Raw genomic sequence first — 19833 nt, forward strand, 5'->3', positions numbered from 1 at the left:
AGAGCACACCTAGGGAACTGGAATGATACAAGGGGGTTGGCATTTGCGCGGGGTGCATTTGGAGGGTTGAGAAAATCTGGCAGGGGTGTGGGTGGGCTGTAAGTTCATGGGAGACTCACCCAGGAAGCAGAACTGATAAATGGAGATACTCCCCACTACCACCAGTGGAAGAGGCTAGGAAGGAATGTGGAGGCAGAGAATCGTGGTTAAGAAAAGAGGCAGGGCCTACTCCTGATAAGGGAAGGAAGCCTTTTGCCATATGGGGGTTTTTCCAGGCTTAGCCAGGTGCGTATCTGAGGGTGCGCCCCAGATCTATGCTTGGGCATGTCCTTTCAAACCTTCACAGGCCAAGGCTTAGAGGGTTGAGCTTTCTCTATTCTGCTCTCTTTCTTCCTCCCTCATACCAGGTTTTCTGGCAGTCGACAGGCCGCACTTACTGGGTGCACTGGCACATGCTGGAGATCCTGGGCCCTGAGGAAGCCACTGAGGATAAGGCTTCAGCAGCTGTGGAGAAGGGGGCAGGGGCTACTGTGTTGGGCACAGGTGAGCCTAAGAGGGGACATGGATAGCATGTCTCTGAACAGAGGATTAGTAATTGGGATGAAGCCACTTCTGACCAGGAGCAGCCCTAGGGGTCCAGAAATGGACCCTGTTCCTGAGGGGTGCTGATCCCCGCCATGCCTGTGTCTTCAGCATTTCCCTCCTGGGACTGGAATCCTGTGGATGGGCTGTACCCTTTGCCGTACCTCCAGCCCGAACCTCAGAAGAATGAGAGAGTGGGATATCTGACCCAGGCTGAATGGTGGGAGCTGCTTTTCTTTATCAAAAAGTTGGACTTGTGTGAGCAGCAGCCAATATTCCAGAATCTTTGGAAGAACCTGGATGAGGTATTATAGGCCTGAGATACCTGAGGGTTTTCTAGTAGGGTTAGAGGTGGGATTCTCTAGAGGGAGTTTCAGATAGGGGATACCGCTTAGGGGGAGGCTGGAGCTAGAGGTTAGAGTTAGGAGGAGTCCTGCTGAGGGGTGGAGGCAAGTGCTGTGAGGGTCTAGTATGTAGAAGGTGTGAGGGCATGGTGGGGAGTGATCACCCTTCCCATTACTGACCCCAAGACCTTTGTGTCTGCTTGTCTCTTAAATATATACCCCTTCTGTTGACAGACCCTGGGTGAAGAGGCCCTAGGTGAGATCTCTGTGTCCGTGGAAATGGCCGAGAGTCTGCTGCAGGTTCTCAGTAGTCGATTTGAGGGCAGCACTCTCAATGACCTCCTCAACTCCCAGATCTACACCAAGTATGGGCTGCTGTCTAATGAACCAAGCAGCTTGTCTACTTCACGAAATCACTCCTGTACCCCAGATCCAGAAGAGGAGTCCAAGTCAGAGGCCAGCTTCTCAGAGGAAGAGACTGAGTCCCCCAAAGCAAAGGCCGAGGCCCCTAAGACAGAGGCCGAGCCCACCAAGACAAGGACCGAGCCCCCCATGGCACAGAGTGATTCTCAGCTGTTTAACCAGCTTCTGGTGACTGAGGGGATGACCCTGCCCACTGAGATGAAGGAGGCAGCCAGTGGTGAGTCAGGTTCTGGGAGGAAGCAATTGGAACAAGTCCTGGGTAGTCTCAGTAGAAGAAATGGATAGTCAGGATCAAAGGAAAGCCATGGAGGAAGGTCATTTTTGCAGGGGAAAATGCCTTGGAACCATGCGCCCATCTTCTTCCTTTTGACCTTGATTGTATTTAATTAACCAGCGCTCCCTTCCTTCAGTATCTCTGGAAAAGGAGGATCCGTTTTCTGGGGTGTCTTCATCTCCTTTGTTTGATCATTAGATCCCTGACACAGAATTGGAAAACTCTGCAAGCTGCAGTAGCCGATAATGTGTTTAAATATTGGTAGGATAACTGGGCTTGACTTTAAAGACTTCTAACTTCAAGGTGCCACAGTTCTTTTAGCCATTGCCTTTTCCCACCAATTTCAGAAATGGCCAGAGCCTTGCGGGGTCCCGGTCCTCGCAGCTCCCTGGATCAGCATGTGGCAGCGGTCGTGGCCACTGTGCAGATATCCAGCTTGGACACAAACCTGCAGCTTTCAGGGCTCTCTGCCCTCTCTCAGGCTGTGGAGGAGGTCACTGAGCGGGACCACCCTCTGGTCCGTCCTGACAGATCGCTGAGGTTAGCATATTGGGGAGGGAAGAGGTTTTGGTTGAAGCTGTAGGCAAAGGATGGTGGTAGCGGGGAAGGAGCTTTGAGATCACGAATTAGAAAAGCTGGGGGTGAGGGAAGGCTCAGCCTGAGGAGCAGCTGAGCAGGAGGGTTGGATGTTTTAATGGCTCGTATTTTTGGAGCACTTCTGTCATGCCAGGCACTGTGCTAGTATTTTACATGCATTCTTTCATTAAATCCACCTAACACCTGAGGAAGCGTTGGTAATATTATTATCCTACTGTATGGGTGAGGGAACTGAAGCTTAGAGAATTTAAGTAACTTGCTTAGAGTTTTACAGATAGCAGAGCCAGGATTCAAACCTAGATCTTTTTGGCTCTAGAACTGGAGTTTTTTCTCTTTCTTTTTCTTTTTTTTTCTGTCCCTACGTACTTTTTTTTTTTTTCACATTAGACCTTAAAACCTACTTTATTTTAATTTTTTTTCTACTTTTATTTATTTATTTATTTTTGAGACAGAGTCTTGCTATGTCGTCATGCTTTAGTGCAGTGGTGCGATCTCGGCTCACTGCAACCTCTGCCTCCTGGGTTCAAGGGATTCTTCCACCTCAGCCTCCTGAGTAACTGGGATTACAGGCACCACCACACCCAGCTAATTTTTGTATTTTTAGTAGAGACGGGGTTTCACCATGTTTGCCAGGATGGTCTCGATCTCCTGACCTCATGACCTGCCCACCTCGGCCTCCCAAAGTGCTGGGATTGCAGGCGTGAGCCACTGTGTCCATCCCTCTGCTTTTAAATTATACAGATACCACACAGCTTATTCTCATTTTATTTATTTATTTTTATTTATTTATTTATTTACTTGTTTTTGAGACAGAGTCTCACTCTGTCACCCAGGCTAGAGTGCAATAGTGTGATCTTGGCTCACTGCAACCTCCACCTCCTGGGTTCAAGCAGTTCTTATGTCTCAGCCTCCCAAGTAGCTGGGATTACAGGTGCTCCCCACCAGGCCCAGCTAATTTTTGTATTTTAGTAGAGACGGGGTTTCACCCTGTTGGCCAGGCTGGTCTCGAACTCCTAACCTCAGATGATCCAGCCTCCCAAAGTGCTGGGATTACAGGTGTGAGCCACCATGCCTAGCTGCATTCTCATTTTAAAAGATCTGAAGAATGTAAAAGAACAGAGGAAGGCCAAACAAAGTCCTTTCTCACCACTGTTATCAGTCTACTGTATCCTACATATTTTCATTTGTAATTGTGTGTTTGGAAATAGAGCATTTTCTGAGTCTGTGTTTTAGTCTATGTAATCACATTCTACATGTTTCTACAACTTTTTTTTTTGCCCCCGCTCATAGTCTTAGAGGGCTTTCCATACCAGTCTGGGTGGAGCTGCCTCATTATTTTTACTGCTGCTTGGGACCCTGCAGTGTGGTTATCTCCAGTTTCAAGTGCAGTGTTCTAATGGGTCTGTTACACTGAATATTGTCATCTTTTTTAATCTATCTAATTGGCAGCATTTTAAATGATTGGTATCTCTTTGTTTTAATTTCCTAGTTCTGGTAAAGTTAGGCACATTTGCATACATTTGTTCTGTTTTTTTTCTATAAATATTCTATTATTATCCTTTGCCCACTTTTTAATTGGATCTTTGCCTTTTTTAATGTATTTATAGGCATTTTGGTTATTCCTTTGTTATTGATGTTCCAAATATTTTGCTTGTCTTTTTAAAAATCATCTTAGCTTTATTTTGTGGTTATAGAATAATACATATGGTAAAAAAGTTAGAAAATTATTAAAATAAAAATTATCTGATCATATTCAAGTGAGATTGACAGAAAAAAAATCCGAAAGCCATTAAGGCAGAGACAATCACTGTTAACATGTTGGTAAACATCCTTACTTATTTCTCTATCTAGTCATATGTATTAGCCATGTATATTATCTAGTATATAATAAATCATGGCCGTGGAAGGGGATATGTATTTAAAGCATATTTCATTCACACTGTTGTCATTATAACACTTCTTAGAAAAGATAGATTAAAAACAGAACTTTCCCAGAAGTTCTCCTTCTGTGTTCTTTCCCCTCGTAGTTCCCGAGCCACCTCCTCAGCTGGCCTCGCTGTCACTGTTAAGCAAGAGTCAATACCTGCTATTTTCTCTCCTGACCCTCACCGTGATCTAGGGACTCTAGAGGCACTTCTTCCTCTTCTTTTAGATCAGCATTTCCACTGGCCCCTTTCTCTAGCTCCTGCGCTTGTCTCGTAATTTTGTGTATAGTGTTTTCTTCATCATGCTAGAGTTTCAGACTTTTTGTTGCTACATTTTTCAGCTTTTTTATGGCTTCTAGATTTTGTGTCCTACTTAAAAAGATCTATTCTGTTCCAGGATTATAAAAATATTTCCTTATATTTTCCAAAAATATCCATGATTTTGTTTTTTTAAAATTCATTTAAAAATTCATTTGCAGTTTATTTTTGCAAATGTTGTGAAGTAGAGCTCCAGCTTCAGTGTTTTCATATGGATAGCCAGGTGTCTCTAAATTGCATCGTGTGTGTGTGTGTGTGTGTGTTTGTGCGTGTGTTTTGTTTTTTTTTAGAGACAGGGTCTCAGTCTGTTGACCAGGCTGGAGTGCAGTAGCAAGATCACATAGCTCAGTACAGCCTCAAACTCTTAGCCTCTAGCAACACTCCTTGCTTGTCCTCCCAAGTAGCTGGGACTACAGGAATGAGCCACCACACCCAGCTAATTTTTTTTTTTTTTTTTTTACTTTTTGTAGAGATGGGGTCTCACTATGTGGCCCAGGCTGGTTTCAAACTCTTGGCCTCAAGCAATCTTCCCACCTCAGTGAATAATTAATTAATTATTTTTGAGACAGAGTCTTGCTTTATCGCCCAGGCTGGAGTGCAGCAGTGCAATCTCGGCTCACTGCAACCTCCGCCTCCTGGGTTCAAGCGATTCTCCTGCCTCAGCCTCCTGAATAGCTGGGATTACAGGCCCGCGCCACCACGCCTGGCTAATTTTTGTATTTTTAGTAGAGATGGGGTTTTACCATGTTGGCCACGTTGGTCTCGAACTCCTGACCTCAAGTGATCCACCTACCTCAGTCTCCCAAAGTGCTGGGATTACAGGTGTGTGTCACTGTGCCCAGACAACATTATGTTTTAAATGGTTCTTCCTTTTTTTTTTTTTTACTGGCTTATACACCATCCTTATCTCTCTTCTCATCTATTGATCTATTTAACTACCCTATATCAGTTCCAGGGTTGTAGTTATTACAAGTTTATATTTATATTTTGGTAATAATAGGCAAGCCTACCACTTTTTTTTTTTTTTTTTTTTTGAGACAGGGTCTCACTCTGTCAGCTGGGCTGGAGTGCAGTGGCATGATCACAGCTTGCTGCTGCCTCGACCTCCCAGGCTCAGGTGATCCTCCCACCTCAACCTCCCAAGTAGCTGAGACTACAGGCACAGGTCACTATGCCAAATAATTTATTGCAGAGATGGGGTTTTGCCATGTTGCCCATGGCAAAAGCCATGGGCTCAAGCAATTCGCCCGCCTCAGCCTCTCAAAGTGCTGGGATTACAGGCATGAGCTGCTGTGCCTGGCTACCACTATTTTTTTTCTCAGCATTTCCAAGGCCTGGATCTGCCTGTTGTGGTGTTTTTAAAAACCTTTTAGGCCAGCACTTTGGGAGGCCAAGGCAAGTACACTGCTTGAGGCCAGGAGTTGGAGACCAGTCTGGGCAACATAGCAAAACCCCGTCTCTACTGAAAAACAATACAAAAAATTAGCTGGGCTTGGTAGCACGCACCTGTAGTCCCAGCTACTCGAGAGGCTGAGGCTTGAGAATCACTTAAACCCGGGAGGCAGAGGTTGCAGTGAGCTGAGATCGCGCCACTGCACTCCAGCCTGGCAACAGAGCAAGACTTCATCTCAAAAACGAACAGACAAACAAAACCACCTTTTAGGCATTTTGATTAGCATCACTTTGAATTTATAGATTTATATGAAAAAATGAGCCAGAGTTTGTAAACATAGCATCACTTTGAATTTATAAATTTATTTGAAAAGGTGAGCCAGAGTTTGTAAACATTTTTTCTACTGCCTCCTTCATTAGTTGAGGAGCCAGAGGCAGTTAGGCTGCAGAGGGGAGGGGATTGGGGTGAGACTGAAGCAAGGAGAGCAGGTTTGGGTGGGGCAGAGGGGATGGACTAGATCTTGGTGGATGGGATTGGTCAGGGAGTCCGATGGTGCCATGGCTGGGAGGTCAGGCAAGACTCCTTGGGATGGGGAGCCCCAATATCTCTTCTCTTGTTAGAGAGAAGCTAGTGAAGATGCTGGTGGAGCTGCTGACCAACCAAGTGGGAGAGAAGATGGTGGTGGTGCAGGCCCTGCGCCTCCTTTACCTGCTCATGACCAAGCACGAGTGGCGGCCGCTTTTTGCCAGGGAGGGTGGCATCTATGCTGTGCTGGTCTGCATGCAAGAATATAAGACTTCTGTCTTGGTGCAGCAGGCTGGGCTGGCGGTGAGTACATTGGGCCTGGCGGGAGAGAACAGTGGGCAAGACAGGCAGACTGGGGACTGCTGATCTTGAGGAGATACTTTGGTGCTTCAGATCAGTGAGTAGACTTTGGAATGGAAAGATGCAGATGGATTTAAGAGTTTGATCTGGACATTCTTGGGGATTGAGTGTTTGGAAAAAGGGAAAAGGGAGTTTTGGGGTTATTTTTGGTGGAGACAGGATCTTGCTATGTTGCCCAGACTGATCTTGAACTCCTGGGCTCAAGTGATCCTCCCACCTCAGCTTCCCAAAGTGCTGAGATTACAGGCATAAGCCACTGTGCTAGGCCAGGAGGTTTTTTGTTTGTTTGTTTGTGATGGAGTCTCGCTCTGTTGCCTAGGCTGGAGTGCAGTGGTACTATCTCGGCTCACTACAACCTCCACCTCCTGGGTTCAAGTGATTCTCCTGCCTTAGCCTCCTGGGATTACAGGCATGAGCCACCGTGTCTGGCCCAGGCCAGGGTTAAGAATGACTCCCAGGTGTAAAATTAAGGAGCAGGTTGCATGAAGTGGCCATTTACTGAGAGAAAGAGAATGTTGCAGGAGGAGGAGATATGGGGAGAAGGTCAGGAGTTGAGTTTTCAGGTATGTTGGGTGCTCCTGCCTTTTTAGTTATGATTAGGTGTCTGGTTAAAAACTAATTTTCTAGATGTGACCATTAAACCGAAAGTATTTTTTTTTTCCTCTTTTATCTAAGTGGCACCCTTACATAGAAAATACTCTGTTACTAGGTTTGGGTAAAACAAAGCCAGCATTGCCATTGCCCAGAGAGAATCGGGAAGGAAGGCCCTTATCCAGAGTAGCTTACAGAAGAATTGGCTTCCTGGTTACTCCAGACAGAAGTGCTGGCTGGTAGGATGGTGCGGGCAGAGGAGCTCTGTGTAGCCTGAGGGTTCCTGAGGGAGACAGGCAGGCTTCGGCCAGAGCAGTTCTGAGAATGGATTCCGGTAGTATAATGGCAGCAGCATGAACGGGAGCATGTGTCCTCTTAGAGCAGGCTGTCCTGGGAGAGGCCAGGAGGCACTTTTCTTTTCTTTTCTCTTTTCTCTCTTTTTTTTTTTTGACGGAGTCTTGCTCTGTAGCCCAGGCTGGAGTGCAGTGGCCCAATCTCGGCTCACTGCAACTTCTGCCTCCCGGGTTCAAGTGATTCTCCCTCCTCAGCCTCCCAAGTAGCTGGGATTACAGGCACGTGCCACCATGCCCAGCTTAATTTTTTGTATTTTTAGTAGAGACAGGGTTTCACCATGTTGGCCAGGAATGGTCTCAATCTCCTGACGTCATGATCCGCCCGCCTCAGTCCCCCAAAGTGCTGGGATTACAGGCATGAGCCACCACACCCGGCCTGGGAGGTGCTTTTCTTTATGGGACCAAGAGCAGCCAGGCGTTCATAGTCTAGATCATCATGCTCAAGGAATTCCCTGATCCTCTCAAATTATGTGACCAAAACATAGCAATTGCCATCCACTATAGATCATGGCAAAAAAATAAAAATAAAAATGGCTGGGCGTGGTGGCTCACGCCTGTAATCCCAGCACTTTGGGAGACCAAGGCGGGTGGAATCCCTGAGGTGAGGAGTTTGAGACCAGCCTGGCCAACATGGTGAAACCGTGTCTCTACTAAATACAAAATTAGCCGGGCGTGGTGGTGCATGCTTGTAATCCCAGCTACTTGGGAGGCTGAGGTGGGAGAATCACTTGAACCCGGGAGGGGGAGGTTGCTGTGAGCTGAGATTGTGCCTTTGCACTCCAGCCTGGGCGACAGAGTGAGACTTCATCTCAAAAAAATCTTGCCCTGAAATAAAATTACGTCATCTTGTTAATAACTTAAAGTCTACAGAACTCAGCTAACTGGGGGAGGGTGGTATAACTACAGGGAGAAAGCTTCGTTGAGAAATAGAAGTTGCTTGGAGGGTCCAGGCCTTACAAGAGGCATTGTCCTGAGAATTATTTCTAGCCCAGTCCATCTCTCGTGGGTTTCTTGTAGAGAATCAACCCTTTCACCAGGAGAGACATTCTCCACTCTGATTGTATGGTGTCTATTTTAATTTAATTTTTCTCTATAGTCCCAGCAAACAGGTTTGCACATTACAATTATTTTTCCTATAATGCCAACCACTGCCTGTGAGACAACCAAGAAGTCTTATCTAGAAGGGCTGGATACTGGCTAAGGCCAGGAGACACAGGTTTTGGAGACTTGGTGTATAGGTGGTAATCGAAGCAATGGGAATGGGCCTGGTTGCCTCAGTGTGGGTGAGTGCAGAGTCCAGAGAAAGGGGACAAGGAACCTCAGTTCCTTGGGGCAAAGGAACACCAGAGAGGTAGGAGAAAAGCCAGGAGGATGTGAAGTCATGGAACTCAAGGGAAGAGAGATTTTGCAAAGCAAGGAGTGCAAGTGAGTTGGGAGACAACTGTAAGAAGCCCCTGAAGACAACTAGATGCTGCGAGGGGCACCATCCTGAGGGGAAGATACAGGAGGGGCGGCTGTCCCACTCTGGTAGCCTTGGTGCTGCGAGCTTGGGGGCCGAGAGGAGCGGAAGGCTGATTTTACCATCCAGTCTCAGGATTTTTTGTTGTTATTTAGTTTCTTTTCTTTTTTCTTTTCCTTCTTCCCTCCCTCCTTCCCTCTCTTTGTAGTATTTGATGTCCCATCACTACCTCTTCCATTTCTGTCTCCTACTCTACCTATTTGCAAACAGCTCAGCTGCCCCAAAGTTTGAGGTCTAGAATGAAGCCTCCCTTTCCTCATGGTGACTCTGCCCCCTTCTCACTCTGCTTTCACATCCCCCTCACAGGCACTGAAGATGCTGGCTGTCGCCAGCTCCTTGGAGATCCCCACTTTTGTTACTGGCCGAGATTCTGTCCACTCTTTGTTTGATGCTCAGATGACCAGAGAGATCTTCGCCAGCATCGACTCAGCCACACGCCCGGGTTCTGAGAGCCTGCTCCTCACTGTCCCTGCAGCCGTGATCCTGATGCTGAACACTGAGGGGTCAGGGCATTACCCTCCCAACTCCAGGCTCCTGCTTAGTCCCAAACCCTGCTACTCCTGTGCTCCAGGTTCATGTACTCCACAGAAATTCCACTCACGTTGTCACCTCCGGATTAAACATTGGTGGCCCTGCCAACTGTTGTTGGAAGAGAACCCAAGTGGATTGGGGATAGGGAGATTCCCAGAGAGGGCAGAGACACACTGACCTCCCTTTATGGGTTTGGGAGGAGTGGCCCGAGGTCAGGGGATCAGATGTCCTGGCTCAGAGGGCCCACTGGAGCCCTTTGCTCCCTAGCTGCCCGGCCTTCTGTGCTTGCTTTGCTGCTTCCATTGCATTCATGGTCTCTCGGTTTCTTCCTGGTCACCTCCCTCCTCCCAGGTGCTCTTCTGCAGCGAGAAATGGCTTACTCCTGCTCAACCTGCTTTTGTGCAACCACCACACTCTGGGAGACCAGATTATAACCCGAGAGCTGAGAGACACGTTGTTTAGGCACTCAGGGATAGCACCAGGAACAGAACCTGTGCCTACCACACGCACCATCCTCATGATGCTTCTCAATCGCTACTCAGAGCCGCCGGGCAGCCCTGAGCGTGCAGGTACCATTGTGGAGGGGTGGTTTTGTAGAGGAATCACACAGTGCCAGCCAGGTTTACATATCAGCTCCTTACTGGAAAGATACAAGGAAACTTCAGGAAATGAGCAAGCATTGTGGTGCTCAAGTTAGGTCTTAAGTAGAACTTCCTGACCAAGAAGAGGGAGACTGTGGAATATGTGCAAAGAAATTGCATTTTTTTTTTTTTTTTGAGATGGAGTTTTGCTCTTGTTTCCCAGGCTGGAGTGCAGTGGCGCGATCTCGACTCACTGTAACCTCTGCCTCCTGGGTTCAAGCAATTCTCGTGCCTCAGCCTCCTGAGTAGCTGGGATTATAGGCACCTGCCACCACACCTGGCTAATTTTTGTATTTTTAGTAGAGACAGGGTTTCACCATGTTGGCCAGGCTGATCTGGAACTCCTGACCTCAGGAGATCCACTGCCTTGGCCTCCCAAAGTGCTGGGATTGCAGGTGTGAGCTGCTGCACCTGACTGGAAATTGCCTTCTTGAATGGCTTTAAACATATGTGGATTCATATCCATCTGGGCTAGGTTTGGCCCAGTATTATTGGACAGTGGAAGACTCATTGAAATGACATCTAGGGAGGCCTTTCTTTTTTTTTCTTTCAAACTTAACTTTTTTTTTTTGGAGATGGAGTCTCACTCTGTCGCCCAGGCTGGAGTGCAGTTGCACGATCTCTGCTCACTGCAAGCTCTGCCTCCCGGGTTCAAGGAATTCTCCTGCCTCAGCCTCCTGAGTAGCTGGGATTACAGGTGCACGCCATCATGCCCAGCTAATTTTTGTATATTTAGTAGAGACAGGGTTTCACCATGTTGGTCAGGCTGGTTTCGAACTCCTGACCTTGTGATCTGCCCGCCTTGGCCTCCCAAAGTGCTGGGATTATAGGCGTGAGCCACTGTGCCTGGCCTAAGCTTAACTTTCTCTTCACAGAATAGGGAGGCCTTCTTAAGAAAAATTATAATTTATGGTACAGAACACTTGTGCCTGGAAACATTAGATATTGATACTGGGGAAGAAACCCTTTGTGATTGAAAAACAAGTGAAAACCTAGAAGTATGGAGGGATATTGAAATAGGAAATACGTGGCCAGGTGCAATAGCTCATGCCTTTAATCCCAGCACTTTGGGAGGCTGAGGCAGGCAGATCACTTGAGGTCAGCAGTTTGAGACCAGCCTGGCCAACATGGTGAAACCCCATCTTTACTAAAAATACAAAAATTAGCCAGGCACGGTGGTGGGTGCTTGTAATCCCAGCTACTTGGGAGGCTGAGGCAGGAGAATCACTTGAGCCCAGGAGGTGGAGGTCACAGTGAGCCAAGATCACGCCACTGCACTCCAGCCTGGGTGACAGAGCGAGACTCCATTTAAAAAAACAAAAATAGGAAATATGTATGTATCTTTTAGTCTGTGTACCTAAAGCCACCATGCAGGTAGTACAGGTATCATCATAGTTAATATTTACTATAGCTAACATTTAATAATAGGACTATAGGAGATTTAAAATGTCTTGTGTTTAACTTGACAATGTTTGCTATACTAGGTTTTTTTTTCAAATCTGATTAGGTTTCTATTTGGGGTCAGGAAAGAAAATCCCTCATCGTTTGGTTAAAAACTGTAAACATCCTCAATATAGAAGGAAAATTTTGGGGTGATTTTCTGGACCTTCCCAGTTCTCAGTTTGACAAACTGGTAAGACTCTTCATCCACATTTTTCCCTCCGGTGTGTCTGGCTGCAGCGCTAGAGACCCCCATCATCCAGGGTCCGGATGGGTCCCCTGAGCTACTGATTCGATCCCTGGTTGGGGGCCCATCTGCAGAACTACTCCTGGACTTGGAGCGTGTGCTGTGCCGTGAGGGCAGCCCTGGAGGTGCCGTGAGGCCCCTCCTCAAGCGCCTCCAGCAGGAGACCCAGCCTTTCTTCCTGTTGCTGCGGACTCTGGATGCTCCGGGGCCCAACAAGACTCTGCTGCTGTCTGTGCTGAGGTGAGGGGCCTGTTGAGGCACCATGCATTGGGACGAGGGAAACTGGCAGACTTCAGGGACTTCACTTGTTTCTTTTCTTTTTTCTTTTTTTTTTTTTTTTTTTTTGAGATGGAGTTTCACTCTTGTTGCCCAGGCTGGAGTGCAATGGCACGATCTCAGCTCACTGCAACCTCTGCCTCCCAGGTTCAAGTGGTTCTCCTTGCCTCAGCCTCCCGAGTAGCTGGGATTACAGGCATGTGCCACCATGCCCAGCTAATTTTGTATTTTTAGTAGAGATGGGGTTTCTCCATTTTGGTCAGGCTGGTCTCGAACTCCCGACCTCAGGTGATCCGCCCACTTCGGCCTCCCAAAGTGCTGGGATTACAGGCGTGAGCCACCATGCCTGGCCTGACTTCACTCGTTTCTACCCCCTCACCAGGGTCATAACCCGACTGCTGGATTTCCCTGAGGCAATGGTCCTCCCCTGGCACGAGGTCTTGGAGCCCTGCCTCAATTGCCTGAGTGGCCCTAGCAGTGACTCTGAGGTACCAAAACCCTGGCAAGGGGAAGAGAGGGAAGGGCAGCATCTGGAGCAGCAACTTCCTTGTGAGGCTCTGGAGGGCACAGCAGAGCCTTTCTGATTGGATCTTGGGGCACTGGGATGGGTGTAGGAGGAGGAAGGGTAATGTAATCTAAGAATCTCCAGAACTGGAATCTTTGAAGTATAAACCTTTTAGATGATTTTAGATTTGGATTTTAGATTCTGGACTAAGGAGAAGCCCACATCCACCAATCCAAACAGCTCGCCTCCCTTCCGGGTTTGTGCATTGGAGAGCAAGGCTCAGGCACCAGGGTTAACATAGCTTGGCCCGGCAGGAAGCAGCCTGGAAAGCTGTGCCCAAGCTCTGTTCTGCCAACTCACTCTGGAGTCCCAGCACTCCTCTATTTTACTCCACCTGACTTTGGTACTCTTGTTTCCCTGGGCGTTGGCATGTCTCCACAATCTCAGCCACGACACTTCCTTTACTGAACCCTCTCCTCAATCCTTACATGTCCTACCTCTTGTTTCCTATAAATTAATCTATGTGGCTCTGGGCTCAAGATTGTTCAGGAGCTGACCTGCTTCCTACATCGCCTGGCCTCGATGCATAAGGACTATGCTGTGGTGCTCTGCTGCCTGGGAGCAAAAGAGATCCTCTCCAAAGTCCTGGACAAGCACTCAGCTCAGCTGCTGCTGGGCTGTGAGCTTCGGGACCTGGTGACAGAGTGTGAGAAGTATGCACAGCTCTATAGCAACCTCACCTCCAGCATCCTGGCTGGCTGCATTCAGGTGAGGAGTGGCTGTATGCAGCTGAGAGAACGCAAGTCAGAAGCAGGAGAAGGGGATTCACTGTGTTCCTCTTTGGTATCCCTGTTTGGCACAGGTTGTAGCAAATCTGGGGCACTTGTTTCCTAACCTTGACTCCACATGGTTCTGTCAAAATGTGGGGAGAGAGGAGTTGAGTGTACCGTTGACCCTTGACTTTTTCTCTCTACCTGTTTCTGGGCGTTTCTCTGTGTTCCTCCCTTTCCTCTTCCTCATTCTCCCTGATGTTCCGGCTGCAGATGGTGCTGGGCCAGATCGAAGACCACAGACGAACCCAGCAACCCATCAATATCCCCTTCTTCGATGTGTTCCTCAGGCATCTCTGCCAGGGTTAGTGCCCTCATCTGCTTTCTCCTGGCTCCCATCCAGTGTCTGTTCTCCCCTTCCCTTCCTGCTCCCTAGACCTTTTCCTTTTTCCTCTCAACTAACCTGGCTGTGACCGCCACCCCTTCCCACTTACCCCCAGGCTCCAGTGTGGAAGTGAAGGAGGACAAGTGCTGGGAGAAGGTGGAGGTGTCCTCCAACCCGCACCGGGCCAGCAAGCTGACAGACCACAACCCCAAGACCTACTGGGAATCCAACGGCAGCACCGGCTCCCACTACATCACCCTGCACATGCACCGTGGTGTTCTTGTTAGGTGCGAACGCACATATATGAATGTTCTGCTGTGCCCCAGGATACTTCCCCAAAGCACCCAGATACACACAACCCCAGCTATAACCCCCATGCCTGAGGGACACACTCAAACCTATTTTGTGCAGTGAACACATAGACATACTGACCTGTCTTTGCTGAGTATAGACATCCCCTCACTCCCAGAGTCTGGTGATCTGTACTCCAGCAGGTACAGATGGCACTGCCCTGTGCTTAGTGTTGAGGGAGATCAACAGCTCACTTATCCATTTCTCCTTTGGGCATTTATTTAATGCCAGGCATTTGTGTCAGGCACTGTGCAAGGGTCTCGAAATAGAAGGACAATAAGATATGGTACCTACATTCCAGCTGGGGAGCTACACTAGAAAATCAAGTAAGAGCACAGAGTAAGAAAAAGCATTGTGGTTCACATGTGGACCTGAGACTGACAGGCATGAGAGCAGACTTCCTTCTGGAAGGAGGGGGTGACTGAGCTGGGTTTTGACATTGAAATTAGGTAGATAAAGAGGGGGCAACATTCTAGGCACAAGGACAGCATACGTGCAAAATGGAAATAAGAAACAGCGTATTTGGAGGGACTTTTAAGTAATCATGTTTGGCTGCAATTGAAAGCTGTGTATATCTTTATTTTTATTTTTTTATTTTTTTTTTGAGATGGAGTCTCGCTCTGCCGCCCAGGCTGGAGTGCAGTGGTGCGATCTCGGCTCACTGCAACTTCTGCCTTCTGGGTTCACGCCATTCTCCTGCCTCAGCCTCCTGAGTAGCTGGGACTACAGGCGCCTGCCACCACGCCTGGCTAATTTTTTGTATTTTTAGTAGAGATGGGGTTTCACCGTGTTAGTCAGGATGGTCTCGATCTCCTGACTTCGTGATCCGCCCGCCTCAGCCTCCCAAAGTGCTGGGATTACAGGCGTGAGCCACTGCGCCCGGCCGAAAGCTGTGTATATCTAAGTGGCGGAAGATACAGGCCAGAAAAGTAAGCAAAGGCAGATCACAAAATGTTTTGTGAGCTAAGCAGTTTGAACTTTATTCCAAAAGTTGGGAGAGCCATTGGAAGATTTTAAGAAGGGAGGAGAGAAAACTAGATTTTGTATTGAGAAAGCTCACTCTGGCAATTATGGGAGTTTGGGCTGGAGGTCAGAAGAGAGAAAGAGGTGGAAGGTTTATGCAGTGGTCTAGTAGAGAAAGGATCCATGTGTTCAGTTAGACAGCAGGAGTGGGAATTGACTGGGAAATCCTCAGAGGTGGAGTCACAAGACTTGCCTTTGGGTGAGGGAAACCTGAGAAGGTGAAGGCCTCAGTGACAGTATTCTAGTTGAGTACTGAGTGCACAGAAGTTTTATTTCCCAGGAGGGAAACAGGAAGCGGGACAGGTTTATGTGGACAGATGATCATTTTATTTGGGCATGTTGACTTTGAGGTGCCTGTGGGACATGACATGGAAATACCTGTTGAGGACACAGCATAAAAGCTCAGGAGAGTGATCTGGGATAGAGATGTGGATTTGGAGTCCTCTGTGTATTAATTTCCAGTTGAAACTGGGGGTTTAAATTAAGTCAGTTTGGGTGAATATAAAGGGAAGAGCAGAGGGTCTAGTGGGGACAGCTGCCTCAGCAGCCAGCAGAGGAACAGGAGCCTGAGAAAGAAGTGGTGGCTTGAAATAGTTTTGACCTAAAACCAGGGCTCTGGGCTTTTTATTTCTTTCTTTTGATTTTTATTTCGTAGAGGTGGGGTCTTGCAGTGTTGCCCAGATTGATCTTAAACTCAGCCTCAAGCAATCCTCCCACCTCAGCCTCCCAAAGTGTTGGGATTACAGATGTGAGCCACCACGTCCAGAGGCCCAGCTTTGACTGTTTCCTTTCTTCTTTCCCAGGCAGCTCACTTTGCTGGTGGCCAGTGAGGACTCAAGCTACATGCCAGCCAGGGTGGTGGTGTTTGGGGGTGACAGTACCAGCTGCATCAGCACTGAGCTCAACACGGTGGGGACCCTTGTGCCCCCCTTCACCTTGCTCCACATCCTTCTTTTTGTCCCAGTGCCTGTGGGAAGGACCTAGTCCCTGGGGAATGGTGACATCCCTCCCCCTTGGGAAGGCGTTGCCTTGTAAGCAGTGAGAGTGGGATTGGGGATGCAGAACCACGTCCATCCCTAGGCTCTGCAGGTGAAGTGAAGGGCACACACCATGACCGACTTGGTTACAGTCAACAATTTTTCCAACCCTGTTTCTGGAGGTGACAGTTCTCTCCTCTCCCTTTTCTCCCCTGCCCTACCAGGTGAATGTGATGCCCTCTGCCAGCCGGGTGATCCTCTTGGAGAACCTGAACCGCTTCTGGCCCATCATCCAGATCCGCATAAAGCGCTGCCAGCAGGTGGTGCTAGGGCGTCAGCCAGGGCTGAGGAGGAGGTGGCACAGGGTCTCCAGAGTGGCTGGGTTCTTTAACATCTAGAGGCCAGGGCTTTAGCCAAGTTTCTCCTTGATCTGCTTGGGAGATGGCCCAGGGACCTGTTGAGTCCCAGAGATGTGGGGATGTCCTGAGCAGTTCTAGGGAACTCAGGGCAGGAGGCTTGGCTTTGGTAGTACTGAGTGGCTCAAGCGGCTTAAGTGACAGATAAGTCCGTGCATGTTCCAGGGCGGCATTGACACTCGGGTTCGGGGTGTGGAGGTCCTGGGCCCTAAGCCCACATTCTGGCCGCTGTTCCGGGAGCAGCTGTGTCGCCGAACATGTCTCTTCTACACAATTCGGGCACAAGCCTGGAGCCGGGACATAGCAGAGGACCGCCGGCGCCTCCTCCAGCTCTGTCCCAGGTGGGTGGGGCCTGAGGAGGGAAGATGGGTAAGGGAACAGGACACTGTGAGAAGTAGGAGGGATGCTTCTGTGGGAGTCTGGAGGGGAAAGCTGCAGCCAGGACATGAGGGGGAAGGTGAACATAGGTGAGTTTGTGTTGATTGGGAAAAGTTGGGTCGGGGACCGAACAGGGGTGATTGGGAGCTGATTTGCACTTGAATGGAGGCCTCTGGGAAATTGGTGCCATTAATCCTCCACCACGCACTGTTTGTTCCCAGATTGAACAGGGTTTTGCGCCACGAGCAGAATTTTGCTGACCGCTTCCTCCCTGATGATGAGGCCGCCCAGGCACTGGGCAAGACCTGCTGGGAGGCCCTGGTCAGCCCCCTGGTACAGAACATCACCTCTCCCGGTAACCATGCTGACACCTGGCCCCACTAACCAGTTCCTTGTCCCTATTCCCAGGGATCACCTGAGTTAATGCTCTTGGTTCTTTTGGTTCCTGTCTTTATCCCTGAAGGCCTGTCACCTCAGTGTTCCTCTCTCCTTCCTGCCCCAGGCAGTGCTCCCTGAGACTCTGGTATTTGAATCTTTCCCACTACCCCATCCCCGCCCTGTTACCATCTCCCCTGACTCCAGCTGAAGCAAACCTTGGTGAGGGGAGGACTAGGGCCCCACTACCCCTCAAGCCTTTTTGTACAATTGATTTTTCTCCCTCCTCTGCCCTGGGCTGTCTGTTCTCCCATCTCCCATGGAGACCTGTTCCTGACCTGTCTTCTTTCAGATGCGGAAGGCGTGAGTGCCTTGGGATGGCTGCTGGATCAGTACTTAGAACAGAGAGAGACCTCTCGGAACCCCTTGAGTCGAGCAGCGTCCTTTGCTTCTCGAGTTCGTCGCCTTTGCCACTTGCTGGTGCATGTGGAGCCTCCTCCTGGGCCTTCTCCTGAGCCATCCACTCGGCCCTGTAAGTCCCAGCCATGGCCAGTGGAGCTGAGACTGCGGACAGTGGTGTATCTGGCTCCCTCCTCCCTGGGTCTTACTCTTGCTGCTTTGCTACCGGCCTTTCCAGGCCCCTGAGACCTCCTGGCCTTTCCAGGAGATCACTACCCAAGACCGGTGTACTCACCCAGAGGCTGAGATGAAACCCCTTCCTTCTCCCTCTGTCTCTACAGTCAGCAAGAACAGTAAGGGTCGGGACCGGAGCCCGGCACCTTCGCCAGTGCTTCCAAGCAGCAGCCTGAGGAACATAACCCAGTGCTGGCTGAGCGTGGTGCAGGAGCAGGTGGGCAGAAGCAAGCAGAAGTCTGCAGAGGGGAGGGGCTGCTCCTTTTATGTCATTTCTTGCCTTTCTCCTCAGGTTGGCAGATTCCTGGCTGCAGCTTGGAGGGCCCCAGATTTTGTGCCTCGTTACTGTAAACTCTATGAGCACTTGCAGAGAGCAGGCTCCGAGCTGTTTGGGCCTCGGGCAGCCTTCACGCTGGCTCTGCGCAGTGGCTTCTCTGGCGCCTTGCTGCAGCAGTCCTTCCTCACTGCTGCTCACGTGAGTCCCACCAGCTCCCCACAGGGCTGTAACCTCTTGTTCCAAGTTCATCTCTTTCTGCTCTGCCCTTTTACCTCCTTTCGCTCCCCAGTCTCCTACTCCACTCCCTCATTCATGGTTTGCTCATGCCCTTTCCTCTGCCCCCAGATGAGTGAGCAGTTTGCCAGGTACATTGACCAACAGATCCAGGGTGGCCTGATTGGTGGAGCCCCTGGAGTGGAAATGCTGGGGCAGCTTCAGCGGCACCTGGAACCCATTATGGTCCTTTCTGGTCTGGAACTGGCCACAACTTTTGAGCACTTCTATCAGTGAGTGCAGGTCTGGAGGCGTAGGGGATGGGAGGCCTAGATCTAGGGAGTGGAAAGATTTAAGTCTTATAGGGGAGATGAGAAAAGAGGCTGTGCAGAGGAGAGATTAAGATGTGGAGATGGCTGGTCAGACGCGGTGGCTCATGCATGTAATCCCAGCATTCTGGCGGGCAGATCAACTGAGGTCAGGAGTTCAAGACCAGCCTGACCAACATGGTGAAACCCTTTCTCTACTAAAAATACAAAAATTAGCCAGGCATGGTGGCGTGGTGGCAGGCACCTGTAATCCCAGCTAGTCGGGAGGGTGAGAGGCAGGTGAATCGCTTGAACTCGGGAGGCAGAGGTTGCAGTGAACCAAGACTGCATCATTGCACTTCAGCCTGGGTGACGAGAGCAAGACTCCGTCTCAAAAAAAAAAAAAAAAAAAAAAAAGTGGAGGTGGTCATGCATTGGTCGAAAGGGAGTGGGAAAGAAGAGGTGAGGTAGGGTGTGTGACTCAGGCAGAGGGACAGAGGGACCTACGTTCTTGAGGGGGAGGCTGGGCCACGCTGGCACCCACACTGAGGCTTGGCCTGGGCTGTGTGTGCTGCAGGCATTACATGGCAGACCGTCTCCTGAGCTTTGGTTCGAGCTGGCTGGAGGGGGCCGTGCTAGAGCAGATTGGCCTCTGTTTTCCCAACCGCCTCCCCCAGCTGATGCTGCAGAGCCTGAGCACCTCTGAGGAGCTGCAGCGCCAGTTCCACCTCTTCCAGCTCCAGTGGCTCGACAAGTTGTTCTTGGAGCAGGAAGACGAGGAGGAAAAGAGACTAGAGGAAGAGGAGGTAAGAGCAGGGAGAATAGGAGAGTGAGAGAAGACTAGACCAAAGAAGGGAGCCCAAGCGCCCTTGAAATCCTTCTG

General features: G+C 49.4%; 1 protein-coding gene across 11 annotated transcripts in view; it reads left to right on the forward strand.

The window, feature by feature from the left end:
- Positions 1-19833, forward strand: part of CUL9 (cullin 9) — a 42881-nt gene that overhangs the window by 4664 nt on the left and 18384 nt on the right. For 7 of the 11 annotated variants that reach the window (XR_010119236.1, XM_063633024.1, XM_055263114.2 and 4 more), the window contains 21 exons: positions 408-543; positions 694-887; positions 1161-1566; positions 1971-2163; positions 6477-6684; positions 9511-9707; positions 10087-10304; positions 12057-12303; positions 12722-12827; positions 13385-13612; positions 13888-13978; positions 14115-14286; positions 16177-16282; positions 16575-16670; positions 16932-17107; positions 17366-17499; positions 17872-18051; positions 18260-18369; positions 18445-18627; positions 18775-18935; positions 19528-19756. Coding sequence is in view for 10 of the 11 variants with exons in the window: in XM_063633024.1 (XP_063489094.1) it covers positions 408-543; positions 694-887; positions 1161-1566; positions 1971-2163; positions 6477-6684; positions 9511-9707; positions 10087-10304; positions 12057-12303; positions 12722-12827; positions 13385-13612; positions 13888-13978; positions 14115-14286; positions 16177-16282; positions 16575-16670; positions 16932-17107; positions 17366-17499; positions 17872-18051; positions 18260-18369; positions 18445-18627; positions 18775-18935; positions 19528-19756 (3771 nt within the window). In the remaining variant the exon portion in view is untranslated. The remainder of the gene's footprint in view (positions 1-407; positions 544-693; positions 888-1160; positions 1567-1970; positions 2164-6476; positions 6685-9510; positions 9708-10086; positions 10305-12056; positions 12304-12721; positions 12828-13384; positions 13613-13887; positions 13979-14114; positions 14287-16176; positions 16283-16574; positions 16671-16931; positions 17108-17365; positions 17500-17871; positions 18052-18259; positions 18370-18444; positions 18628-18774; positions 18936-19527; positions 19757-19833) is intronic. The other 4 variants (XM_063633021.1, XM_063633020.1, XM_055263115.2 and 1 more) reach the window with 3 other exon arrangements.

This window comes from Symphalangus syndactylus, chromosome 23, assembly GCF_028878055.3.
Source record: "Symphalangus syndactylus isolate Jambi chromosome 23, NHGRI_mSymSyn1-v2.1_pri, whole genome shotgun sequence".
In the NCBI taxonomy this organism is placed as follows: domain Eukaryota; kingdom Metazoa; phylum Chordata; class Mammalia; order Primates; family Hylobatidae; genus Symphalangus; species Symphalangus syndactylus.